Source organism: Lampetra fluviatilis, chromosome 58 (assembly GCF_964198595.1).
Source record: "Lampetra fluviatilis chromosome 58, kcLamFluv1.1, whole genome shotgun sequence".
Taxonomy (NCBI): Eukaryota; Metazoa; Chordata; class Hyperoartia; order Petromyzontiformes; family Petromyzontidae; genus Lampetra; species Lampetra fluviatilis.
In genome coordinates, this window is record NC_136332.1 from 7,167,323 (window position 1) to 7,194,983 (window position 27,661).

A 27,661-nucleotide genomic window follows, 5' to 3' on the forward strand; every position below is an offset into this window, starting at 1 on the left:
GTGGTGTACCAGACGAACACGTGGGCTCACAATCCTGGGTCACGTGGTGTACCAGACGAACACGTGGGCTCACAATCCTAGGTCAAGTGGTGTACCAGACGGTCACGTGTGCTCACAGCTCGGAGTCACGTGGTGTGCCGAGAGGTGAGTACGTTGCGCACGCGAAGGCCGGATACTTGAATTAGAATCCGTCGCCATCCGTGAGGACGCAGCACGCCGCGGAGTTGGTGAAGCCAAAATGTTTGTTTGTCGAGGATTTTGGGTAACGATGTTTAGTTTTACAGAGCAACGTGGAACCTGCAACATTTACAACAGTGGCGACACCCAACGGAGTTCACTAAACCACTCATTCTTACATCAAAGCCTCCGTGTTAAATTCACTTTTCATGGTGCAGATTCAACAAAGTTGTTTGAATGACGATTTGGGTGGATGGCGATCGGGGCCTAGTTTTTCTCGCATGTGGCAGAGCCCGATTGGGGCCTAGTACAGCAACGCACGGCGTGCGATCGTTGTGTTGTGCACGAATTATTGTGTAACGTAACATTTGCAAATTATAGTTTAGTTAACATTTAATAATCCGTGGCGGATAGTTACATTAAGTTGTTAACATCATTTCAATATATATATGCATTGGGTAATTATAGGGTTAAATCGGGGTAAATGTTGGTCATATATAATATATACATTGGGTAATTATAGGGTTAAATCAGGGTAAATGTTGGTCATATATTATATATACATTGGGTAATTATAGGGTTAAATCAGGGTAAATGTTGGTCATATATTATATATACATTGGGGGAATTATAGGGTTAAATCAGGGTAAATGTTGGTCATATATAATATATACATTGGGTAATTATAGGGTTAAATCAGGGTAAATGTTGGTCATATATAATATATACATTGGGTAATTATAGGGTTAAATCAGGGTAAATGTTGGTCATATATTATATATACATCGGGAAATTATAGGGTTAAATCGGGGTAAATGTTGGTCATATATAATATATACATTGGGTAATTATAGGGTTAAATCGGGGTAAATGTTGGTCATATATAATATATACATTGGGTAATTATAGGGTTAAATTAGGGTAAATGTTGGTCATATATAATATATACATTGGGTAATTATAGGGTTAAATCAGGGTAAATGTTGGTCATATATAATATATACATTGGGGAATTATAGGGTTAAATCAGGGTAAATGTTGGTCATATATAGCTTTATGATGGATCGCGTATTCAAATTAAATGTGACCGCATGCAAGATGCGTGATGATGGAGTTCCATTAGCTGATGGACTCAACGCTTTTTTATTTTCTGTGGCCATACCAGAGTGGGGGAGGATGCCGGATTTCTGACCACTCATAATGCTGCACGCAAAAAACACAAACGAGTGTGCAAAAAAAAATAAGAAATAGGCATCAACCTTTCTAGCACGAAAACAGGAGTTGTTAATTGGTTTTTTACCCTTCTATCTGGCAACAAAACTGACACCTTTTTACAAGGAGTCATGTTTGTATAGACCGCAATACCTGCAGTCATAATACAAACAAAAGAACATAACTCTGATCATGTGCACTGTCCTTGAAGTTGATTGGTCCACACCCGAGACAGCTTTTCTTAGAGCCTAGTCTCACATGGGTTGGACCAGATGACGCCAAAAGGCGCACAACTCAAAGACAATGCACCATCAGAGTATGAGAGCTCGGGGCAAGCATCTACTGGCAAATGAGGTTCCCATAGAACAGGAGTTGTGTTAAGATGCTCAAAAAAAGCATCACATTTTAGATTTGAAGTTTTGGTGACTGCAAGAATCCATACTCCTTGGGTTTTATTCGGTAAAGTAAAACATTTAATAAAAATAAAAAATCTAAATTAAATCACGATGATGACGGACGCTTGTGTTGCGCCCGAAACGTCGTGATTTAATTTAGTTCTATTTTATTTTTACCTACGTTATAAAACCAAGGAGTAGGCATCAAATCTGCACCGGCACTTGTGGTAAACCACCCAAACAAACTTGGCTCTGCTAATCGTGTCGCTCAATACGCCATGGTCTTAGAAACGGATTGGCCTACGACAGAGACAGCCAGCAGCCTTCTTGATCGCCTCGTCTCGGTGCCAATGAGTGGGTGGGTGAGTAGGTGAGTGGGTGGGTGAGTGAGTGGGTGGGTGGGTGAGTGAGTGGGTGGGTGGGTGAGTGAGTGGGTGGGTGGGTGAGTGAGTGGGTGGATGAGTGGGTGGGTGGGTGAGTGAGTGGGTGGGTGGGTGAGTGGGTGAGTGAGTGAGTGAGTGGGTGAGTGAGTGAGTGGGTGGGTGAGTGGGTGAGTGGGTGGGTGAGTGAGTGGGTGGGTGAGTGGGTGGGTGGGTGGGTGGGTGAGTGGGTGGGTGGGTGAGTGGGTGGGTGGGTGAGTGGGTGAGTGGGTGGGTGGGTGGGTGGGTGGGTGAGTGGGTGGGTGGGTGAGTGGGTGGGTGGGTGAGTGGGTGGGTGGGTGAGTGGGTGGGTGGGTGAGTGGGTGGGTGGGTGAGTGGGTGGGTGGGTGAGTGAGTGAGTGGGTGAGTGAGTGGGTGAGTGGGTGGGTGAGTGAGTAGGTGGGTGAGTGAGTGAGTGAGTGGGTGCGTGGGTGGGTGGGTGAGTGGGTGGGTGAGTGGGTGAGTGGGTGGGTGGGTGGGTGGGTGAGTGAGTGAGTGGGTGAGTGGGTGAGTGAGTGGGTGAGTGAGTGAGTGAGTGGGTGAGTGAGTGAGTGGGTGAGTGAGTGGGTGGGTGGGTGGGTGAGTGAGTAGGTGGGTGAGTGAGTGAGTGAGTGGGTGCGTGGGTGGGTGGGTGAGTGGGTGGGTGAGTGGGTGGGTGGGTGGGTGAGTGGGTGGGTGGGTTGGTGAGAAGGCCCTAGGCCACAGTGCCTACTGTGCCTACTGAATAATGCGGCCCTGACGACGAGCCCCCCACTACCAAGCTTGATTCATGGGCCCGAGGGCATTGTGGGGGGGGTCCCCTCCCTGGCCAATCGTGACTTGGTGTGGGGGGCACCATGTGGATTGAGTACGAAGCACACGGCTCACACACCGCACACACACACAGCTCACACACCGCACACACACACAGCTCACACACACACAGCACACACACACAGCACACACACACAGCTCACACACACAGCTCACACACCGCACACACACACAGCTCACACACACACAGCACACACACCGCACACACACACAGCTCACACACACACAGCACACACACCGCACACACACACACCGCACACACACACAGCACACACAGCTCACACACACAGCTCACACACCGCACACACACACAGCTCACACACCGCACACACACACAGCACACACACACAGCTCACACACACAGCTCACACACCGCACACACACACAGCTCACACACCGCACACACACACACACACCGCACACACACACACAGCTCACACACCGCACACACACACAGCTCACACACACACAGCACACACACACAGCACACCGCACACACACAGCTCACACACCGCACACACACACACAGCTCACACACACACAGCACACACACCGCACACACACACAGCTCACACACACACAGCACACACACCGCACACACACACAGCTCACACACCGCACACACACACAGCTCACACACACACAGCACACACACACAGCTCACACACCGCACACACACACACAGCTCACACACAGCACACAGCACACACAGCACACACACCACACCGCTCACACCACACCACACGGCTCACAAACCGCACACGGCTCACACCACACACACACCGCTCACGGCTCACACTGCACACACACACCGCTCATACACCACACCGCTCGCACACCGCTCACACACCACATCACTCACACTACACACACCGCTCACACACACAGCAAACCGCACACGGCTCACACACACACCGCTCACACAACACACACACACCGCTCACACACACAGCACACGGCTCACACACACACCGCTCACACACACAACACACCGCACACGGCTCACACACACACCGCTCACACACACAGCACACCGCTCACACCACACCGCTGACACACCACACCGCTCACACATACAGCTCACACCACACCGCACACGGCTGACAGCCTTCGCGCGCCTCGTGTGTTGCCGCAGAGCCAATTAAGTCTCTCGTTTGTTCCCTTCCGTTTGAAGGGAGCCATGAAACAAATTCCGAGGGGAAGGAAATCAAAGCAGCGACGTTGAGACAACGAACGAACGGGGGATTCCAGACAGCCACCTCGCAGCGCACAGCACGCACACAGCGTTCCACTGCACCACCTGCTCCTCCTCCTTCACATTGTTCATTCCTCTTCCTTCACTCCACCTGCTCCTCCTCCTTCACATTGTTCATTCCTCTTCCTTCACTCCACCTGCTCCTCCTCCTTCACATTGTTCATTCCTCTTCCTTCACTCCACCTGCTCCTCCTCCTTCACATTGTTCATTCCTCTTCCTTCACTCCACCTGCTCCTCCTCCTTCACATTGTTCATTCCTCTTCCTTCACTCCACCTGCTCCTCCTCCTTCACATTGTTCATTCCTCTTCCTTCACTCCACCTGCTCCTCCTCCCTCCTTCACATTGTTCATTCCTCTTCCTTCACTCCACCTGCTCCTCCTCCTTCACATTGTTCATTCCTCTTCCTTCACTCCACCTGCTCCTCCTCCTTCACATTGTTCATTCCTCTTCCTTCACTCCACCTGCTCCTCCTTCACATTGTTCATTCCTCTTCCTTCACTCCACCTGCTCCTCCTTCTTCACATTGTTCATTCCTCTTCCTTCACTCCACCTGCTCCTCCTTCTTCACATTGTTCATTCCTCTTCCTTCACTCCACCTGCTCCTCCTCCTTCACATTGTTCATTCCTCTTCCTTCACTCCACCTGCTCCTCCTCCTTCACATTGTTCATTCCTCTTCCTTCACTCCACCTGCTCCTCCTTCTTCACATTGTTCATTCCTCTTCCTTCACTCCACCTGCTCCTCCTCCTTCACATTGTTCATTCCTCTTCCTTCACTCCACCTGCTCCTCCTCCTTCACATTGTTCATTCCTCTTCCTTCACTCCACCTGCTCCTCCTCCTTCACATTGTTCATTCTTCTTCCTTCACTCCACCTGCTCCTCCTCCTTCACATTGTTCATTCCTCTTCCTTCACTCCACCTGCTCCTCCTCCTTCACATTGTTCATTCCTCTTCCTTCACTCCACCTGCTCCTCCTCCTTCACATTGTTCATTCCTCTTCCTTCACTCCACCTGCTCCTCCTCCTTCACATTGTTCATTCCTCTTCCTTCACTCCACCTGCTCCTCCTCCTTCACATTGTTCATTCCTCTTCCTTCACTCCACCTGCTCCTCCTTCTTCACATTGTTCATTCCTCTTCCTTCACTCCACCTGCTCCTCCTCCTTCACATTGTTCATTCCTCTTCCTTCACTCCACCTGCTCCTCCTCCTTCACATTGTTCATTCCTCTTCCTTCACTCCACCTGCTCCTCCTCCTTCACATTGTTCATTCCTCTTCCTTCACTCCACCTGCTCCTCCTCCTTCACATTGTTCATTCCTCTTCCTTCACTCCACCTGCTCCTCCTCCTTCACATTGTTCATTCCTCTTCCTTCACTCCACCTGCTCCTCCTCCTTCACATTGTTCATTCCTCTTCCTTCACTCCACCTGCTCCTCCTCCTTCACATTGTTCATTCCTCTTCCTTCACTCCACCTGCTCCTCCTCCTTCACATTGTTCATTCCTCTTTCTTCACTCCACCTGCTCCTCCTCCTTCACATTGTTCATTCATCTTCCTTCACTCCACCTGCTCCTCCTCCTTCACATTGTTCATTCCTCTTCCTTCACTCCACCTGCTCCTCCTTCACATTGTTCATTCCTCCTCCTTCACTCCACCTCCTTCACTCCACCTTTTCCTTCACGCCACCTGCTACTCCTCCTTCACATTGTTCATTCCACCTGCTACTCCTCCTTCACTCCACCTCCTTCACTCCACCTCCTTCACGCCACCTGCTTGTACTTCATTCCTGTTAGCGTTCCAGATTACCCAGTGTGCAGTGCACCTCTGAGCTCGCCTTGAATAATTAACTAGCGTATTCTAGATTTGAAGCTTTCGTGACTGCAAGGATTCACATTCTTAGGTTTTTTTCGGTAAAGTCACGTAGGTAAAAAAATAAAATTAATAAAAGTAAAATAAAAATAAAAAATCACGACGTTTCGGAGGCAACACAAGCTTCCGTCTTCAGGTGGAACCGTCACAGCACGATTGCTGTATCAGCTTGTGCTGTTAGCGTCTTGGTGAACCCCACAGTGTCACGACCCACTCACACATCTCATCCAGCAGTGGAGTGCCATGTGGCTGAGCCATTTCTGCTGCCTTTCTCCGTTTTGTGTATTTTACTGACACATTTACATCGTGTGCCGCGTCGCTGTGCTGGGTGTGACTGGTCGGTGTGCTGGGTGTGCTGGTTGTGCTGGGTGTGACTGGTCGGTGTGTTGGGTGTGCTGGGTGTGTTGGTTGTGTTGGTTGTGCTGGGTGTGACTGGGTGTGACTGGTCGGTGTGCTGGTTGTGCTGGTTGTGTTGGGTGTGCTGGTTGTGCTGGTTGTGTTGGGTGTGCTGGTTGTGCTGGGTGTGCTGGTTGTGCTGGTTGTTGCTGGGTGTGCTGGTTGTTGCTGGGTGTGCTGGGTGTGCTGGGTGTGACTGGTCGGTGTGTTGGGTGTGCTGGTTGTGCTGGGTGTGTTGGGTGTGCTGGGTGTGCTGGGTGTGACTGGTCGTGACTGGTCGGTGTGTTGGTTGTGCTGGTTGTGCTGGGTGTGCTGGGTGTGCTGGGTGTGACTGGTCGGTGTGTTGGGTGTGTTGGTTGTGCTGGGTGTGCTGGTTGTGCTGGTTGTGCTGGTTGTGTTGGGTGTGACTGGTCGGTGTGCTGGGTGTGCTGGGTGTGCTGGGTGTGCTGGGTGTGCTGGTTGTGCTGGTTGTGTTGGGTGTGCTGGGTGTGCTGGGTGTGACTGGTCGGTGTGTTGGGTGTGCTGGGTGTGCTGGTTGTGTTGGGTGTGCTGGGTGTGCTGGGTGCCCACCTGTGTCCCGCGCATGTCACCCACCTCTTCTGTGAGCCCTGGTCCACAGCCTTCTGCCCCCTCGCGCTCTCGCCCATCTGGCCTTCCCTGCCGCTGCTGCTGCCCTGGAGGCCGCGTTGTTTTCACGTTGCGCTTGGCAGCAGACACTTTGCGGATTATCGATATTCCTCGTCCCTCTGCTGGCAGGGGGCCCGCGCTTTTAATTTCGTGGCGGGGGGGTGGGATGTGTTTTCATCTCCCCGCTTTCATTTTGTCACGCCGCTCTTCGTGACTCCCGCACCACCGCGACATTGACAAATCAGGCTTTGCCAGACCCCAAGCCAAACCGAGGCCCTTCACACGACGCCTGCAGATTAGCGGCACGCAACGTTAACATTTTGCATTGCGTTCATTAATATCACCACCCCCCCCCCCCCCCCCAGGATAAAAAAACCAAGTAACATCAGGCGCCAGCACGCTCCGCCAACGCCTCATCCTAAGACCCCTCCCGCCCCCCTGCCCGTTGATGGCCACGGGGCAGGGTTCACGTAGGCCCTCTCTGCAGGCCGCAGGGACCTCCGGGGCTCGTCCGCAGATTCCCCGCGTCGGCGAGAAATCCGAAGCGGCGTACGACCACCCAAAAAAACATAAAAAATGTAATTTAACTCCCCCCCCCATCGCGCTCCCCTTCCTCCCCGAGTCGTCGCTCTTGAGACTCGTCGGCCGGCGTGGATCCGCGCGCGCGGGCCAGGGTTCCCGTCTTTTGGTGGGCCCCACCACCAGCGGGGGGAACGTTCTGGGAGCATCTGGCGTGCGACGTGCAGCAAACGCGAAGCACGGACGAGCATCCTCGCTTCCGCCGCGCCAACAGACCGCCATCGGCGCTACAAAGCGAGGCGAGGCCTCGCCAAAATCCCAGCACAGTTGGAGGCCGCCTTGCTTCTTCTTGTACGCCATTAAAATATAAATGTGCCGTGTTCGTAATCCACGCGCCACGAGTCCTCTGAAGACCGCGATTTCCCGTCGATTCCGCGGCGGGGCGGGGGGGGCGGCAAATCGGCGTAGAGAGCGGCGGCCGATTGCGGGAAAAATATTAATGTCATAACGGAGAGAGGCGGTGGGGGGCGGGGTGGGGGGAGAGAGAAAATGGCGCCTGCCTGCGCGCGCTTGCGCAAAGATCACCAACTCGGCGTCGTCGGTTATTTCCGCCGCCGCCGCGTTCGGAGCCGTCGGGTGAGAAATATTCGGCGATAAATCGCGCGGGGATTGCGCCGAGGCCGGGCGAGCCAGGGTCGGTGCGGCGTTGGCGAGATGCTTGCGCTGGGGGTCACGGCTAGGGTCACCACGCCGTCAAAAGAAAACTGCTGAAAACTATTTAACTTTATTTTACTCAGGTAAGGCCGCACTGAACTGTGTCGCTCTTTTTTTCAGAAGCGACCTGGTCACTAATGGTAGCTCAACGAAGTGGCTTATCGTGAGCATGTGGAAATTTACGGAGGGAAAAACCGGAGGACCCGGAGAAAAATCCACGCGACCACAGGGAGAGAGAGACACGCAAACTCCAAATATACAGCAGCAGGCGTCAGGTTTGAGATCGAATCCACGACCTTTTGTGTACCAGGCGAGGTAGTTAACATCTAGCCACCGTGATGATGATGAGAGAGACGCAAACTCCAAATATGCAGCAGCAGGCATCGTCAGGTTTGGGATCGAACCCACGACCTCCTGTGTATCAGGCGAGGTAGTTAACATCTCCTAGCCACCGTGATGATGATGATGAGAGAGAGAGACACGCAAACTCCAGCAGGCATTGTCAGGTTTGGGATCGAACCCACGACCTCCTGTGTACCAGGCGAGGTAGTTAACATCTCCTAGCCACCGTGATGATGATGATGAGAGAGAGAGACACGCAAACTCCAGCAGGCATTGTCAGGTTTGGGATCGAACCCACGACCTCCTGTGTACCAGGCGAGGTAGTTAACATCTCCTAGCCACCGTGATATGATGATGTTGAGAGAGAGAGACACGCAAACTCCAAATATACAGCAGGCATCGTCAGGTTTGGGATCGAACCCACGACCTCCTGTGTACCAGGCGAGGTAGTTAACATCTCCTAGCCACCGTGATGATGATGTTGAGAGAGAGAGACACGCAAACTTCAAATATACAGCAGGCATCGTCAGGTTTGGGATCGAACCCACTAGCTGCATACCAGACAAGGGAGTTAACATTGCGCTCCCATTGCGTTCCTTGCCGTGACTTTCCCAGGATTGACCTCTTGTGGCAGAAGCTGTCCTGAGACATTGGTGTGTCGTATTCTCCCGATAATGAGATGCACTTTAGGCTTTGTGCCCAATGTCAAAAAATGAAGACTTATCTGGTTACGTGCGCACGCATGCACAGGGTTTTAAGATGGACCCCCCTTAATTCTTGTTTTAAATACAGGGCAGAAGTTGTCTTACCACTATAATCATTTACACTTTTTAAGCATATTTCACCCCGAGGTCACAAAGTGTGCTGTAAAAAATATTAAGCCGGATAAAATCTCGCTGCCTAGTGAGAACGCCATCAAGTTAAATTTAAAACAAAATTGGAATCTGTATACTGGAGGAATCCGATGAGCTATAAAGATTTTTTTTTCCACAAATGTTACCCTCTGGGGTGACGAAAAATTCATATATTCGGGAAGTGAAGAGGTCTTTGAGATTTCGATTTAAAGCTTTCGTGACTGCAGGGATTCATCTTCTTGGTTCTTTCGGTAAAGTCACGTAGAATGGAAATAATAAAACATAATAGAATAATTCTCACGACGTTTCGGCCACAACGTAAGCAGCCGTCCTCAGGTGGAGAACAGGTCTGTCGAATTATTTTATGTTTTATTTTTATTATTTTATTTCCATTCTACGTGACTTTACCGAAAGAACCAAGAAGAAGAGGTCTTTGAGAAGCGATGTGTCTCTTAGGGCGGGGGGATGCGAATAAGCCGAGAGAATTGTCAAGGTCCGAATATCTGGAGGGGGGGGGGAAGTGAACTCAACACCCATCGAGAGCAGAAGGCTCCACGTTGGCACGCACAGCGGCCGGCAGATGCCGGAACCAGATGGAGATGGTGAACATGAAACTAAACCGCGAGCTATTTTTTATTTTACCGGGAAAGGGGCCATCCATTTAGTACGTACGCATGGAGGGGGGAGGGAGGGGGGTTATCCCAAATGTGTACGCTTGTGTATGAGGGGTCTACCGACAATGTTCGTACGCATGGGACAGGGCGGGGGGGTGGTGAAGCCTCCATAATTGTCTACATTGGCCTTCAAATGAGTTAGGTATTGGACTATCCGTTTGCTTAAACACGTCAATATTATTCATCCTTGATCGTTTCTGCGTGGATTAAATATCGGCCGTTCTATAGGATTTGGGGGGGGTGCGTCAGGCGTACGTACGCAAGTGGGGGGGGGGGTGTAAAAAGTACGTGTGCGTACAGGGAGGGGGGGAGGGGTCAAGTTTTGACAGATTTTTGCGTGCATGAACTAAATGGATGGGCCCCTAAGGCCCCACTGAGCGATGTAGATCTTTTTTTCAGGAGCGGCCTGGCTGTTGCAACTGACAAAGTGGCTTATCATCATCATCGCGTGGAAATTCACAGCAGCCAAATAAATCTATAAAGCCACGTTGATTCTAAATGTGGAGAGAAAAATCAGAGGACCCGGAGAAAACTCCAAATGTACAGCAGCAGGCGTCAGGGTCGGGATCGAACCCACGACCTCCTGCGTACCAGGCGAGGTAGTTAACATCTCACGAGGAAGCGGCGTCACTCAAGGGCCTTGTAGGTCCTCGAGTGAGTCTAGATTTGAAGATTTCGTGACTGCAAGGATTCATACTCTCAGTTCTTTCGGTAAAGTCACGTAGGTGAAAAATGAAATAAAAATTTATAAAAATAAAATGATAAAAATCACGACGTTTCGGACGCAACACAAGTCTCCGTCATCAGGTGGGACCGTCACAGCCTCGAGTGATGCCCGTGAAGAGGGGCGAGAGCCGGGGGGGGGGGGGAGGCTACATGCCAAGTTGTGCTTGGACGGTACGGGCCACAACCCTGGTGGCCGCGTCCTGCACACGGGGGAGGGGGGGAGGTGCCGGAACCAGCGGGGGCGTTGCGGACGTCAATTGCAGGAGAGCGGACGGAAGAAGACGTGAACCGGCTTCTCACTATAACTCGCGGAGAGAGGACGCTGGGGGGACACGGTTCTTTCGGGACATTAACACATTCCTGCGGAGGGAGATGGTAGGAACGTTGGATTGCTCGGTCAATGGCGGCGTGGTGTATTCCGCAAATATGCCCGACCGTGAGGGCGGGCACAAGCCGGGGTGAGTAGGTTAAACGTTGAGTTTTATAAGGGCACCACAGGGTGACCAGCCCCTCCCCACCCCCCACCCAGCCCCACCCTCCCCACCCTCCTCTCCCCACCCAGCCCCTCCCCACCCTCCCCTCTCCACCCAGCCCCACCCCTCCCATTTTTGGATGCACGACGGACGGACGGACGGACACAATAATCCCCTGTGGCCTGGTGGAACCAGGTGGTTCCTACCAGTAAAAACCCCGGTTTGTCACCGTTCTGAACGATGCCGTATTGTCGTCCAACGAACATCGCACGACTCGAAGACACCCAGCTCTACACGTGGTCCCCGCCCTCGTTCCGCTTGCGCGAGATGTTCCCGCCTTCTGACGATGCCCCGGGATGTTTGCACGTCGCAAGGTGGAAACCCGACGTCGCTGGGCAGAGGCAGCCGAGGAGGGGGGCCCCCGGCAATCCCCACGGGAAATTCAGGAATTTGAAGTCGAGCGGCAACCACGGCCCGGCACAAAAACCACCTGGGGGGCCAGGGGGAGGACGGCGACCGGGACGACGGGCGGGCGGGCGGGACACACACACCTCAAGCGGTGGTTATAAACCCGGAACGAAATTCTACCAAATCTCGCGAGGGGCTAAGCGGGCTTCGGCCCGTGCTCGTGACTGGAAGGGAGACTTGCTTGGGATGACCGGATGTCGCAGGGCCGGCACTGCGAGGTGCCCAGGAGATGGCAGCGCAAGCGGGTGGACCCTGGAATCTCGAAAGAGACGTCGCTTGCGTTGAAAAGGAGGTCGTCGCGAAGCCACGGACGGGCGTGTCTGGGCCAACGTTTCGCAAGCGGAAAGATCCCACAGGTGACGTTCCGATGGCTGGGGCGACGCGGCAAACGCCTGTGGGGACCCACCCAGCGCCGTCCAGGCAGTACTCTCAACCCCCCTCCCCCCCACCCCCCTGGCCAGGATGTGGCAGTACAGCAAAGTGGGTTTGTGAATCCATCTCGTGTTGGTGCAAACCCCCGCCGCGTACGCACGGCGGGTTTTCTCCGGGAATTTCCGCTTTGCTGCCGCGCCAAATTCAAGCGTCCCAATGGAGGTGCGGCACCGTTTCTGAAAGGGTTGAGGCGGAGGCGCTCCTTGGGGGTCGGGGCGGGTGGGGGGCCTGTGAGGTTTTCCTGCATGTCTGTGCGTGTGGACATGCCGCCTCCTACTGGCTGCGTTCAAAAACACTTGGACACTCTGCACTCTCATTCCCGTTCACGCAGTTTGTTGTAGGTTTGTTCCAGAGGTCGCAAACGGTTTTGATTCCTTACCCGTACCCGTACCCGGTCGCACCAGGGTCGCAAACGGGTACCCGTACCCTACCCTATACCCGGCTACCCGTACCCGGCCGGGTATCGGGTAGGGCACGGGTACGGGTACCCGATTGTGACCTCTGGGATGAAGCCATGTTGCAGGCGCGGGTGGGGTGATTCTAGGAACTTTAATTGTGAGAAGAGACAAGACGTTGGGAAATGAGTGACAAACGGTTACTCACCAGTGACTCACGGCCTACCCGTACCTGGCCGGGTACGGGTAGCCGGGTATCGGGTAGGGTATGGGTATCGGGTACCCGGTTGCGACCACTGCTCTACGATAGCCGGCGCTAAACTGCGCCACACGGCTTTTATTTCTGACGATGCACGTACGAACCTGCGCACGTCACCGTTAAATGGTAAAGGGTTACATGAACCGTGTGGTGAGTCTCCTGTATTTGTAACTGCCAGCTCCTTCGGGGGGCGCCATCTTATTGCGTGCCGTGTGCCGTTTCGAATCGATGGAATATTTTAACTCACAAATGCTTTCTTTCGGGTTGGGTTGTGTCGAGCAAATGTGCGTTGTGTTTAGTGCGCTGTCTCACAGCCGCCGTTACCTTGCGAGAGCTGCCCTCTGCATGGGTTAAACTTGATATGCGTCGGATTATGTGACTGGTCTGCCATGTGAACGTACAAAACGTCATGGTTACACCAATTTTATAACCCCGTATGTATGTTGAACTTCTTTCGCACCGTACATAGCCAACCGCGCTAATCGACGAAGTGTATAAACCGGTCTTCTTGGTTCTTTCGGTAAAGTCATGTAGAAGGGAAATAATATAATAATACAAATCAAACATAATAAAATACAATTTTCACGACGTTTCGGCCACAACGCAAGCAGCCGTCCTCAGGTGAAGAACAGGTCTGTCTGTTCACCTGAGGACGGCTGCTTGCGTTGTGGCCGAAATGTCGTGAGAATTGTATTTTATGTTTTCTTTTATTATTTCCCTTCTATGTGACTTTACCGAAAGAACCAAGAAGATGAATCCCTGCAGTCACGAAAGCTTAAAATCGAAATTTAACCTGCTTTAAACTAAACTATTTTTTATTTTACCAGGTAAGGCCCACTGAGCTATGGAGCTCTTTTTCAGACGTGAACTGGCCACAAATGATAGCTCAACGAAGTGGCTTATCATCGTCGTGTGGAATGTATAGCGGCCAAATACTCTTTAAACACGTGACGTTGATTCTACATGTGGGGGGGGGGGATAAACCGGAGGACCCGGAGAAAAATCTGCACGACCACGAGAGGAGGGAGGGAGAGACGCAAACTCCAAATATACAGCAGGAGTTGGGGTCGGGATCGAACCCACATGACAACGCTTTACCACGCTGCATGTTGCTGTAAAGGCAAAGTTGTGAATGTGTGTCTGTTCAAAATGTTTAGCCTACTTCCCGACATGCAACAAACTGGAAATTTGCTATGTGGGTACTTTCCAGACTGTACACCATGCATAAATGATAAAAATACACTTTTTTTGGGGGGGGGAGCTCAATAATGCATGTATTTTTTTGCACAGCAAGTGAGCTATGACGTCAGATCTGTCATGTGACCCGCGCGTGTGGAAGCGTAACGCATTGTAGTGTAGTGGTGAGCGCTACGCTACGAACCCGGCGCCCCGAGTTCGATTCCCGCTCACGGCCACCACCGGTGACGATTATTTGAATCGGTCCTGGGCCTCCGCTAGGTCGACTCAGCCTCAAACAATTAACTGCTGTGGTGTGTGAACATCGCCACTGGGGAGACAAAGGCGGCCGGGCGTGGTGAATCCAAGTCCCGAGTAAAGCTAGTCAAATATTTGCGAGCATAAGACAAATCGCTTGCCCACAACAGCACCATGTCGGCTACACGGGGGATCTTTGTCCTTCTTACAGGAGCCGTGATTAAGGCCAATGAGAGATGTGGGGAGTGGGGGGGGGTTAAAAGGGGCAATTTGCATTGGACCTCGCACACAATATAGCCCTGACACAGCAGGGCCTGTGTTTTCAAGGCCAAGGAATGAGGGTGGCTTCCCCCAAGGGGGGCATTCTACCCAGGGTCCTCGAGCGAACATCCCAGTTGCCCCTGGCCACCGTCGCTCAACGTAACCGTGTCTCGACGCCCACCCGCCCGCCTGTGGAACTATCGTCCACATGGTCGGGCGCGATGCCCGAAACTCGGGACAACTCCGCCGGCAGCGTCTCTCAAAAAACGACGTTCGTTTGCAACAATGTTACTGCGGGCCCGGCACGGCCCGGCTGAGCCGACCCTCCGCATGCGCACGCAGATCGAACGTCGCTGCTGCTAATCGCCCGGCCGTAACGAGAGAGAGGAAATAACGTCTCGATTCTTTGCCGTCCATTTGGGCGACCGCAGCTGTGAGGGCATTTTGATGAAATTGGTCACTTTGGGGACTTCCCCCCCAGGCCTCCCCCGCCCTCCTAGCTCCATCAGCTGAGTTGGATGCGAGGCCCCCACCCAGAGCAGTGCATCTCTCCCTGCACTATGGATTTAATGAATTATTGAAACCCACGAACGAATGTAGAGCTGCTTTAAAAAAAATGTAAGGCCTCTTTATTTTTTTTTTAAAACGTAATTCCCATCAGGTCCCCCCCTCCCCCTCCCCCCCACAAAAGTATAAACAATTGCAACTTGTCTTATCCACCTATTATCTCTGGCCTCTATGCCATTCTAAGCTTGCGTATGGCAGCAATCTGTTCGGGAGCCCAGATGTCAATTTTCGTTATGCTGCTGGGCCACATCGCAGAGGGCTTCGTGAAGAGAGTTTTGCGTGGTTTTGCTATTCCTCCGCTGAAGGAGCGGAGATGAAAGTGGTTTACTGCATGGGCGGCGAGAGCTTGGGGTTTGCTTGGCCACAATTGCACTGCTGCGGCTTGTCTTTAATGTGTACATTATCTCCTGAGTAGGGTCTGTTCGATAACGCTACGTAGGTTTCATAACGCGAATTTCTTGCGTACGGCAAAAATGCATTGTTTTTTATACGGTGGATGCCAATTGAATATATAACCAGTCGAGCGAAGGGAATTACGTCGTGGCGCGAGTAGGAATAAGATGTTATTAACCATGCAAAAAAGATTTAACTACACATATTTGTACCATCTTATTTGACAGGTACTTTTATACTTTACCGAGTGTTGACATCCCCAGCGTTTAACACCTACTGCTTTTTTGTATTTGGATTCTCAACCAACATCGGTTTAGGTCGAGGTACACCGATTGTTCTCTTGCACATTGACGACGTTGGCCAATTCCTCTTGTAGCCCCGCCCACCACCCCCACGTGACATTCCCTGGCTACCACATTCCGATAAGCCCCTCCCCATTAACTTGTATTTAAGGGCTGGTCTCTTGGAATTTTGCCTCACTTGATGCAATAATTTTAGCTGTGATGGTCCCACCTGATGACGGAGACTTGTGTTGCCTCCGAAACGTCGTGATTTTTAAATCCTTTATATTAAGTTCACTTGCTTGCTTGCGTGCTTACGACCGTGCAAATCTTTCGGTCGTTTTTTAACCCACTTCCCGTGATCCAATCGAGCTGACATTTTGCACACAGACTCGTTGTGCGTGGCAATGTATTTTCGTGAAAACATTTTTCCAAAATGTTACACTTTTTAGGAATTTTTTTTTTATATTTAATTACCAATTGCTTAATGGTGGCAGGCAATCATCTGACCCATAGGTGGCAGCCATCTCAAGCCAGAGGACGAGAGGACTCTAGCTGCCCGTTTCAAAGACCAATGTGGGCTGGGTTGTGGCCCATTGAACACGCATATAAAGGATTTATAGTGAAAAACTTTGTTTTTATGGGTTAATTTTTTTATTATTTTATTTTATTTCTACGATTACTTTTATTAATTTTATTTTTCACCTACGTGTCTCCGTGGTCCGAATATCCTTTAAATCCTACTAATTTTTTAACTCACAATGCACATCATCTCGGCATTCCGATGAAAGGATTGTGACGAGACTCCGACAATAAGAGTAGGAATAAGCGGTTGTAACGGCTGCCTCGGCTAAGCATCATCATGCAGGGCATTGGGATGCTGCTGGATGCTTCGAGATGCTACCCACGCGCCTCAAGTCCTTGTTCGGCCTGAGTACGCATCTCACGTGTTATCGCGGACTGTGCTTTACCCCCCCTCCCCTATATTTCTTGTCATGTATTACAACGCGATCTTTCCATAGTGCGGTGTTCTTTAGGAACGCAACTACTGCCCCGTTACAGGAGAACACGACCGCACGTATCTTTACGAATCTCTGTTCCATTCATGATGATCTACACGGTGGCGTCCGATTGACGCTCTGACGTGCTATGAAGAACGAGAGCCATTGCCCCAAAATATTGCTCTGTTATCTATTTTCCTTTTAGGGCCACCACGTCATTGCCTTGGAAGTTTCATTTGTTGAAATATATTTACAGTAAACCGTCGATTATTCGCGCCAATGACGGGGAGGACGGGCGCGTAAAATTCAAAAATATTCCCATTTTCCCCGGGGTCGCTGTGCCAAAAACCACCAATATGGGTACAAATTATGTTTATGTGAAGTAAAATTTAGTTTGTTAATGAACAAAAAAAACTTTGTAGGAAAGAAGGTATTGATCTTGTTTTATTACAGAGCCACGCCAATCAACATCAATGTAAAGCTATTGCAACTACTGTACTGTAGAGGTGATCACGTGGATTTAATCGGAGTACATTGTTATTCCAAGAACAACAATTTACACAACTGTTTTTAGATTATTAATTTCGGCTTAAGGGGAAAAAAATCCACGGGTTATTAATTCGTGTCAAAATCTCAGGTGCCGCGAGGTTAACCCGCAAATCGGAATAACCTCACGCGGATAATCGAGAGTCTAATGCTTGTGGTTTTGCAACCACGGCAAATGTGATCGGCAGCATCGCCTAATAATTTGAACGTATTGGCGGTACACAGGCGGTGTGCAGTTGTGTATATATATACATAAAACAAAAAGGTACTTTTTTTGCAATAATTATAAAAAAAATTCCCGTGATTCGCAAACCCCGGTCAGAAAATCTCGCGGATTTTGGTGGTGGCGGCGGCGGCGTCAAAATCTTTTTCGCGTTTCCGCGAAATCGGCCGGAAAGCCGAACGCCGGTTAAAGTTTAGATTTCTAGAACTCCCTCTTACGAGCGACACTGGTGTGTTAATGCTGCTCCGGTTGAGTGCCGCCAAATACGTCCCGTTCGCCACTGCGGAGACCACTTGCGGGGGGGAGAGGCGGGGGGGGTGTGCCCAGCGTACAAGCCCACATAAGGCAAAGCAAGTGAGGCTGGCGTGGGTGGGGAAGGGAAGTGTGTCTGTGTGTGTGTACGCATGTGACGGATGATTGTAATACTTTTCTGACGGTGCAGCGCTACGAACCCGGCGTCCCGAGTTCGATTCCCGCTCACGGCCAACACCGGCGACGATTATCTGGACCGGTCCTGGGCCTCGCCTAGGTCGACTCGAACTCAAATGAGTGCCTGGTGCGGTGTGTAAAATAACTGCCACTAGGGAGACAAAGGCGGCCAGGCGTGTTAGTAGTAGGTAGGGGGGGGTGCGAAGGAGGGATGCGTCTTGCGTGGTGGGGGGGAGGGGGGGATGGGTGTTTGGTGACCATTGTTGGCAGAGTAGGAGGGAGATAGTGAGACCGTTTACAGACATGGAGAATGGCATGTGGGTGCGTTCGTGCGTGCAGTTGAAGCGGGGAGTGGGGAGCGGTGGCACCGCGGTTAGCGCTACTCCGCGCGAACGAACCCGGCGGCCCGTGTTCGATTTCCGTTTGACGGTCAACACCAAGTGGCGATTGTCTGAACCGGTCCTGGGCTCTCCGCTAGGTAGACTCAGCCTTAAAGGCGGCCGGGCGTGTTGCCCGCCGCTCCCACCGCCTGGTGTGCCGTCAGTCTGTTAAAGGCTATACGGGGGACCTTTGTCTTTGCAGCTGACGGGGTGTGGCGCTGAGCGCGCTGCGAACCCGAGTTCAGTTAACGGTGACGGCGAATATCTCAACTGGTCCTGGGCCTCCCTCCCCTAGGTCGGCTCGGCCTTAAAAAATCGGTACCTGCTGCGGTGTGCGAACACCGGCACCGGGGAGCCAAAGGCGGCTGGGCGTGGTGCTGGCCACCCACCCGCCCGCCCCCTCGTGTGCCGTACCGGTGTTAATAGGTGCTCGCAAACAGCGAATGCTTCGACAGCCTTGTTAAAGCCCTAACGGGGTGGCAGGGTGGGGTGGGTGTTTGTGCGAGTTGGCAGGGTGGTGGGTCGAGACAGGGTGATTCATGCGGGTGAGCTTGTGGCTGTGGTATGTGTGTGTTAGCTGGTGGTTTGGTTCGTGCGGGGTGTATTAGTCGGTGGGTGGGTGAGTCAGTGTGTGTGTGTCAAAGGGTGGGGAGCGGTGGTGTAGCGGTTAGCGTGTTCCGCTATGAACCCGGCGACCCGGGTTCGATTCCTGTTCACGGCCAACACCAGTGACGATTATCTGAACCGGTCCCGGACCTCCCCTAGGTCGACTCGGCCTCAAATGAGTACCTAGTGCGGTGTGTAAACATCGCCACTGGGGAGACAAAGGCGGTCGGGCGTGGTGCTGGCCACCCACCCCCTCGTGTGCCGTTCTGGCCTTCATAGGTGCTCGCTAACAGCACTTGCCCCTACAGTCTGTTAAGGCTATACGGGGGATCTTTGTCTTTGTGTGTCAAAGGGGGTGGGGAGCGGTAGCGCAGTGGCGGTGAGCGCTCCGCTACGAACCTGGCCACCTGAGTTCGATTCCCGCTGACGACCAATACCAAGTGACGATTATCTGAACCGGTCCTGGGCCCTCCCCTAGATCGACTCAGCCTCAAATGAGTGCCGAGTGTAACCGTCGCCACCGTGGGGGCGAAGTTGGCCTTCTTAACAGGTCCTCGCTGACAGCGCTTGCTTCCCAACGGTTGTAAACAAGGTGGTAAACAAGGTGGTAAACAAGGTGGTAAACAAGGTGGTAAACAAGGTTGTAAACAAGGTGGTAAACAAGGTGGTAAACAAGGTGGTAAACAAGGTGGTAAACAAGGTGGTAAAAAGGTTATAAACAAGGCTACGGTGGTGAACAAGGCGGTGAACAAGGCGGTAAACAAGGCTACGGTGGTGAACAAGGCTACGGTGGTGAACAAGGCGGTAAACAAGGCTACGGTGGTGAACAAGGCTACGGTGGTGAACAAGGCTGCTACATGGCTGATCTTTGTCTCTTTGTAATGCAATCGTAGAGTGGGGGTGGGTGCGTGAGTGCATTCGCCTGTTAATCTGTTTATTGAGGGGCCGTGTGTGTGCTGTGTGTGTGCTGTGTGTGTGCGTGTGTGTGCGCGTGTGTGTGTGGCTTGTGCGTGTGTGTGCTGGGTGTGCTGTGTGTGTGCGCGTGTGCTGTGTGTGTGTGGCTTGTGCGTGTGTGTGCACTGTGTGTGTGCGTGTGTGTGCGCGTGTGTGTGTGGCTTGTGCGTGTGTGTGCACTGTGTGTGTGCGTGCGCGTGTGCTGTGTGTGTGCGCGCGTGTGTGTGCTGTGTGTGTGTGTGGCTTGTGTGTGTGTGTGTGCTGTGTGTGTGTGCGTGCGCGTGTGCTGTGTGTGTGTGTGCTGTGTGTGTGTGTGCGCGCGTGCGCTGTGTGTGTGCGTGCGCGTGTGCTGTGTGTGTGTGCGCTGTCCGTGGGGGTGGGGAGGAGAAGTGGAAGTGAGTGGGTGTCTGTGCGGGCGGTGGCTGCGAGTTGCGGCTGAGTCTGCGCGCATTTTTTTCCCTCCACTGTCCTCGCAACACAGGAAGGGCGCGGTCGTGTTCGGCGCTGGCTACTCGTACCACGGACACACACGGCCCACGCGCCCGCCAGTGATCTCCGACTCCCAAGAAGAGGCAAAGCGGGTCGCGTGCGCACGGCACGGGGAGCCTTTCACGTCTCCGAAGCCGCGTCGCCCCACCTGCTGCCGAGAGGCAACAGCTTCCGTTCGACAACTTCAACGGGAACGGCAGCGACCATGCCTCCGGCCGCCGTGGTCTTCAACTCGCAGGCGGTGACGTCCCGCCTGGGCGTCGTGCGCGTGCTCCAGGTGGCTTTCACCTGCGTCGCATTCAGCCTCGTGGCGCACAGCGGAGGCAAGGCGCACTCGTACGGCGACTTCTGCATGTTCGCCTGGTGCGCCTGCTTCGCCTGCTCGCTCCTCATGCTCCTCCTCGAGCTGTTCGGCCAGCGAGGCTGCGCGCAGATCTCCTGGCAGAACCTGACGGTCACGTACGCCATGCTGGCCGCGCTGCTGTTGCTGTCCGCCTCCGTGCTGCACCCCGTCTACCGGCTGCGCGAAATCTCGTGCGGCAACTGCGAGCCGCGCACCTTCACCATCGTGGCGACCGTCTTCTCGTGCCTCGCGTTCCTCGCCTACGCCGCAGAGGTGGCGCTGACGCGGGCACGGCCCGGGGAGGTCACCGGCTACATGGCCAGCGTGCCCGGCTTGCTCAAGGTGCCCCCCCCACCCCCCCCGGCGGAAACGCCGCGCGCACGCGGGGTAGAATTGCGTCGAATAGTTTGTCTGGGTCGCTGTGTACAGTTGGGACTGCTTGAGGTACCCACACCGCCACACAGACCCGGCGGGGGGGGGGCAGGTAGATGGAAAAAAGATACCACAGCAGATGGAAATGAGGGACTCGTTCTAATACGTGGCTTTGAAATCGTAAAACTAGATTCAAGACCTGGGCTTAAAATTCTAGAAGTCGATTTAAAACCTGGGTTTAGATGCCGGCAGATTTGAACCCATGCTTTTTTCAGCCTCGCAAGTTTCATAAGATGCATAAAACCCGGGGTTTTAAGGCACATCAGATTGATTTTGATCCTGGGTTCATGAAGCCAGAATTAAAATCTGGGTTTATAAAGCCTTACATGAATGTACATTTTGGCCTTATAATACCAGGCGGCGAAATAAAACCTCAATGCATGGGGCATAATTCAATCTTGGAACTTTTAAGGGTGATGGATGTTGAACCTGGGTTAGGCCACAGCCAACATTTAAAACCTGGGTTCAAAAGATGTCAACGTTGGTTGTATGAGGCCAAAATATTTGAATCCTAGGCTAATAAAGCCTTATACATATTAAAAAACCTGGCTTCATAACACCAAGCTAAGTTAAAACCATTGTGTTTTTGTTGTTCTCCCTCCGCTAAATCGCCCACGTGCGTGTGCGTGTGTCCACGCGTTTCGCGCCCCCAGGTGCTGGAGGCGTTCGTGGCGTGCCTCATCTTCGTGGTGCTGGCAGATCGTCCGGGGCTGTACTCGCGCTACCCGGCGCTGCAGTGGTGCCTGGCCGTGTACTGCGTCTGCTTCGTGCTGGTGGCGGTCATCATCCTGCTCACCGTGTGCCAGAGCACGGGCCGCCTCTGCCTGCCCTTCGACCGCTTCCTGGCCCTGTGCGGCCTAGTGGCCGTGCTGGCCTACGTGACGGCCGCGGTGCTGTGGCCCGTCTACTGCTTCTCCGACAAGTACGGCGAGCCGCGGCGCTCCTCGTCCTATTGCCGCGACGTCGGCAGCTGCGACTGGGACATGCAGCTGGCCGTCACCGTGTTCACCTACGTGAACCTGCTGGCCTACGTGGCCGATATGGTCTACTCGAGCCGCCTGGTCATCATCAGCCGCACGCTGTAGCGTCTCGGCGGGCCGCGGGCCGGGCCCATGGGGACTGGCTGCTTTCCGTGTCACGTGATGCTTGCGGGGCCCCATGCACTCTCGTAGAGATCCGCTAGCTATAGGGGTGAGCGTTCACTCGCTTGGAAATCTGTTGGTGAATGGTTACCCCGATGACTAATGGATCTCCATGACGGTCAGTGGTCGCCCCGTTAACTCGGCGGCGGCGGCGGGGGGGGGGGCGACGGATGCCCGTCGTGTATTTTTGTGTGCGAGGTCTGGATGCCTGGAGATTGTTTTTAACGTGTGGTGAGGGCGGCGCACACAACGCCTTGACTTGTGTGTTACCACTGCCTCCCCACCCGCAACATCGCCAGTCGCTAGAGATCTCTCTCTCTCCTCAGTTGTGCTGCAGCAGGTCTTCACGTCAGTCTCCTGTGTAAAGGCTGTCTCGGTTAATTTTGGGGAGCGGGGGTCGGGTTAAAATGAAGAGGCTAAGCTCGTCAAGCAAACTGCGCTTGGCAGCGTAAGAAACATAATTCGGTTGGCTTCACCAGTTTGCCAAAATGTCCAGAAACTCTAGGGTTGGAGAAAAGCGTCAACTTGGTGAGATATTTCCTGACCCACCATTAGAATGGAACAAGACAAAGACAAAGCTTTCCCCCCGTATAGCCTCGAGACTTTTGGGGCAAGTGCTGTTAGCGAGCACCTACGAAGGCCGGCACAGCACACTCGGGGGCGGGTGGCCAGCACCACGCCCGGCCGCCTTTGTCTCGCTAGTGCCATTTTTTTAAAAACACCCCGGGACTCATTTGAAGCTGAGTCGACCTAGGGGAGGCCCCAGGACCGGTTCGGATAATCTTCACTGGTGTTGGCCGTGATTGGGATTCGAACCCGGATCGCCGGGTTCATAGAGCAGTGTGCTTCCCCCTACTGATCCCCACGATACACACACACACGCCATACAGTGCGTGTATTGCGGGTGTGAGAATTGATTTCAATCGGTGCGTAGTTTAAGCAAGCCCAGGGCCACAGCTATAAAAGAAAATACAGTTATAGAGGCCGGCTGAACCGATATCTATGCCAGTGTAAAATGGTCACTTAAGCCATAATTAGTAACGCTTGGTGCATTTTTTTATGACATCGTTTGTTTATGACATTCTACTGCCACGGTCGTGTTGCGGGTTCACAGACTGTACTTGCAATCCAGAAGGTCGCCGGTTCGACTCCCCCTCTCCCGGCACGACCGCTGAAACGACGGCGCAAGTTCTTCGAATCTGCAAACCCGCCGCCGCCGCATCCCTGTTCCACCCATCAACATAAAATTGGCGCGCCCACCACAGTTGAGTAAACGCAACTGTGGCTGTCGCCTGATGTTGTGACTGCTGGCGAAACGTCGTGCCCGAATTGTAAGTGTGTGTTTACTCTCCAACACACACTGGTGGTGCTGTGCTCGTGACGAATTGGCACGTTTAGTTTGCGTGACACAAACCCTTACTAGTTGGCAGCGTAGGGTGGCGGCGGGTTTAACGACACGTTTATATATTTATTTGATCTGACCCCAAAACAACGACCTGTATTATGGACCCTAACTGCACTCGGCTATTTACACACACCGTGCCTCCCAACAGCAGCAGCAGCAGCATCATCAATTACTGCGAATAAAGCAAAACTTCACATCAAACGTGGCATCTCTGAAGCCACTTGGGTGGCGGGAGGGGGGGAGTTGGAGTGTTGGTGGGTCAGTGGGGATGCTCGCTCATCCGCTCGCCCACCATCTCTCCCACTTGGGCTCGTTATGATATTTGTTTTGTCTTCTATTCACAAAAACAACCTCTTATGGATAAACCCGTCACTTACCGAGGCTCCCACAAGGCCGTGCGGGTGGGCGTGTTGTGCGGTTTGGTGCCCGCTATCGTAAGAGGGCGGTGGTCGTGTGGCTACAGTTCGGGGCGGCGAGCAACGACGTCTTTGAAGTCAACGGCGCTGCTGCTGCTGTTGCTGCTACGCCTCTCTGAATCAAAAATTTACACGGAAACCGCGTACGTTTTTACGAGCTTCGGTGATGAACGGGACTACGACCCTGCAACTTGCAGAGGTCTCGGAATGCGAAAGGGTTACATTTACTCACCCGCTGAATCACTCTTGCCAAAGAAGTTTTCTTTTCGCTGTCTTTTTTTTCCGTGCTTTTTTTTTTACTACCATTTTGTCAAAAAATGTTTTTACTCGCTCCTGTTGATGCACTGGAAGAAGTAGTTAGTTGTAGTCTTGAAGCATCCGAGCAGACCTGCGCCCGCCGCTGTTTGTCGCCCTCGCACCGTTGTGCAGTCAGCAAAGTATTGGGAGCAACGGACAACAACAGAATCTCCCTCTCACCCGAAAAGTAAAATTATAAAGGATGAATTTTATCCATCGACCGGTCCGGTCTTCCGGAACCAACGCTTTTCGTCTTCTTGTAATTGTTCCCAGTTTTATTCCAATCGCGCTCTCTCTCGGCCACGTACGGGATGTTGAACTTCTTTCGCGCCGTACGTAGCCGACCCTGCTTATCGGAGGTGCGGGGGAAGGACCAGAAACTCTGGGTCGTTGTATGAGTCTGTGTGTGTGTGTTAAAACTTGTTTGGCATCGTACTTAGCCGACCATCAAACTAAACACAAAAAGCAGTTCTAGAGAAATGAGACTGTCAATCTGGATGATGATTTAAAAGTGCATCGCTGCCGTGGCTTCCTAATATCGGAAGGGAAGAGCGTTCCAGACGGCCGCGGAAGTGCATCTGAAAGCGCCGTTCGACGATGCGGTGACCACGGTCTTTGCTCGATGTCCATCCAACGCTGCGTGCCGTGAGGATGAGCGGAGTTCAGTCCACGTGATGGCTGCCATCACAATGACTCGAGCCCAGGTACTCGGTGAGTCTCGGCTCAACTCTCTTGACCCCTGCGCCACACAACCGCCTTTTAAACGTGTATCTTATACGGAGAGACCGAATGATCACGTCTGCTTAGATACGTTTTCTCACAGCGCATCACTTAGTTTCGCAGCATATTCAAAAGCTGCTGCTCGCTCTCCCCGATGCTTTTTCGGGTTGCACAGCTGCGGGGAGCTGCTTTGGGGATTTATTTATCGAAATGAGGCCCCCCCTGGCACGTGCAGAGAAACGTCAAGGACACGAGGCCAGACAAACGCGCTGTTTACAGCCAGAAAACAAATGTCCCGCGGTGTTTTCGGGTGAATTTCAGGGAAGGTCTAAGTCACAGTCGTTGCCTTGAAAACACTGGATCACAGCCGTGGGCAACCAAGAACAAACCAAAAACAACAACAACAACCGCCACTAAGTGGCGGTGACGTCACCACGGCGCTTGTGCCAGGCTAGGTGCTCGTTAATGCCACGTGAATTGTCGAACGCCCGGCGGCAGGAGGTCACGGGACAGAGCCAGATGGTGCCACGGGTCGACCGAGTGAGATGAGTGGCCGATGCACCGCCTGTGCCCCCTACTGTGCCAACTCGCTGCGTTTAAGCCACCCGGCGCTCCGCTCGTGGACTCAACGCAGACACCGCCGCCGCCACCCTCTGTGCGGCCAAACATCATCGTCGGGAATGAGTGGCGATGAAAGCGGCCACCCCCATTGTGCCGACCAAAGCGCCCAAATTCCACCGCGTTGTAGAAAGGGGGGTGGGGGGGGAGAGGCCTTACCTGCAAGGTGATGCCGCCCACGGCAGATTGTATGAAACCTACGAGTCAGAGGTCGCAAACCGGGTTTGATTCCTTACCCGTACCTGTACCCGGCCGCACCAGGGTCGCAAACGGGTACCCGTACCCGTACCCGGCCGGGTACGGGTAGCCGGGTATCGGCTAGGGTACGGGTATCGGGTACCCGGTTGCGACCTCTGCTACGAGTCCCCTGACGGTGAAACGTCGGGGAACAAAAGGCGGGGGTGGTACGGGAGAGTCGTCCGCCGTTCTTGCGATGTGGCTGCGCGGGCGGGACAACGTCTTGAACGGGACGATGTCGACGGGGGGACAAGACCGATCCTCGACGAGACTTGGGTATCGCGGTCATCGCAATCATCGCGCAAGAGGGCGGGCTCGAGAGGGCTGGGGTCACGTACGCTGGGAACCTCCGGCGATCAGCTTGGCAGTCCACGTCGTTCCGTTTGTATGACCGGAATAGCGTAGATGTTGTGTACGTTGCGAGAATCGCGTTTCGTGTTCATGGTCCGTGCATCTGTAAAGGACATCGAAGACGATCACATGATACAAATCGGCCTATTACCCGCTCGGTAATCGCTCTTCCAGGGCGATCCTGATTTGATTCTGGCAGAACAGCCACTGACAATTGATGGTCTGGCCAGCTAAGCGTGGGTTTGGCTTGGGGATGATTCAAATGGGATTTGTTTTCGTGGAGGGATTTGTTGGTTTCTGTTGCGATAGAGGATAGAAGGTTCTGGAAGGAGAGGATTGACGGTGGATGAGGGACGAGCGGGTGGGGGGAGAGCGGTCGGTGGGGATAGCCCCTGCCTGGAGACTGCCGATGGTGTAAGCGCCAGAGGTCGCAAACGGGCTTTGATTCCTTACCTGTACCCGTACCCGGCCGCACCAGGGTCGCAAAAAGGGTCGCAAATGGGTACCCGTACGCTACCCGTACCCGCACCCTACCCGAAATGAGTGACAAACGGTTACTCACCGGTGACCCAGCCGGGTACGGGTAGCCGGGTATCGTGTAGGGTACGGGTATCGTGTAGGGTACGGGTATCGGGTACCTGGTTGCGACCTCTGGTAAGCGCCTAGAAGTCTGCGAATGAAGGCGACGTTTAGGGAACGGCACGTGTTCTGGGCTCTCCCACACACACACACCGCGGAGCGGCTGAACGGGCCCACACTGGTCCAAATACATTTTTAAAACAACTGACTGTGAATTCAAAGCCGCCGGGTGTCTGTGGTTGTTGTTGTTGTGGTTGTTGTTGTTGATGTAGCGTCACGAAGCATGAGGTTGCTGGGTGTTTCAATAAACATTTCTGTTTACGACGCAGATCTTCTCTCCGGGAAATGTCTCGTTGCGGAGTGTCCTCCGTGTGGACACTGCACTGGATATCGGAGAGGCAAAGGAGCTGCCCTGCATTTGCTCACTCGGGTTATTGCTGGTGGAAGGGCAACCACTTCTCGAGGTGGGCTCTAAGAGAAAACCCCCCCCCCCTCTCGATGTTGGCCTACTCTTCCACACCGATGCGGCTGGCATCCTGC

At 53.1% G+C, this 27,661-nt stretch overlaps 2 protein-coding genes and 1 long non-coding RNA gene across 4 annotated transcripts in view; 1 reads left to right on the forward strand and 2 right to left on the reverse strand.

Annotated features, from left to right (window-relative positions):
• Nucleotides 1-7,507, reverse strand: part of LOC144950457 (axin-1-like) — a 61,140-nt gene extending 53,633 nt beyond the window's left edge. Inside the window, 1 exon segment of the mRNA XM_078880578.1 lies at nucleotides 7,129-7,507. Coding sequence (XP_078736704.1) covers nucleotides 7,129-7,181 — 53 coding nt within the window. The 5' untranslated portion in view covers nucleotides 7,182-7,507.
• LOC144950459 (uncharacterized) overlaps nucleotides 1-26,347 on the reverse strand; it is a 121,552-nt gene extending 95,205 nt beyond the window's left edge. The window contains exon 1 of the long non-coding RNA XR_013640383.1: nucleotides 26,191-26,347. This is a non-coding gene — a long non-coding RNA (uncharacterized LOC144950459). The remainder of the gene's footprint in view (nucleotides 1-26,190) is intronic.
• LOC144950458 (myeloid-associated differentiation marker homolog) lies at nucleotides 1-27,449 on the forward strand. Of its 2 annotated transcripts, none has more exons than XM_078880580.1 (3): nucleotides 1-144; nucleotides 20,574-21,266; nucleotides 22,010-27,449. In XM_078880580.1, the coding sequence occupies exons 2-3, from the start codon at nucleotides 20,787-20,789 to the stop codon at nucleotides 22,439-22,441; spliced, it is 912 nt and encodes a 303-aa protein (XP_078736706.1). In that variant the 5' UTR covers nucleotides 1-144; nucleotides 20,574-20,786; the 3' UTR covers nucleotides 22,442-27,449. The 2 variants fall into 2 exon arrangements, with proteins under 2 accessions (XP_078736706.1, XP_078736705.1); XM_078880579.1 differs by lacking the exon at nucleotides 1-144 and adding an exon at nucleotides 8,049-8,316.
• The last annotated feature ends 212 nt before the right edge of the window (nucleotides 27,450-27,661 follow it).

Bases quoted from the DNA above. Each gene is read 5' to 3' on its own strand.
- LOC144950458 (XM_078880579.1), top strand. From the start codon at position 8,230: ATGGCGCCTGCCTGCGCGCGCTTGCGCAAAGATCACCAACTCGGCGTC. The intron at 8,317-20,573 runs GTGAGAAATATT...CTCGCAACACAG, and splicing joins GCCGCGTTCGGAGCCGTCGG to GAAGGGCGCGGTCGTGTTCG. The intron at 21,267-22,009 runs GTGCCCCCCCCA...TCGCGCCCCCAG, and splicing joins GCGTGCCCGGCTTGCTCAAG to GTGCTGGAGGCGTTCGTGGC.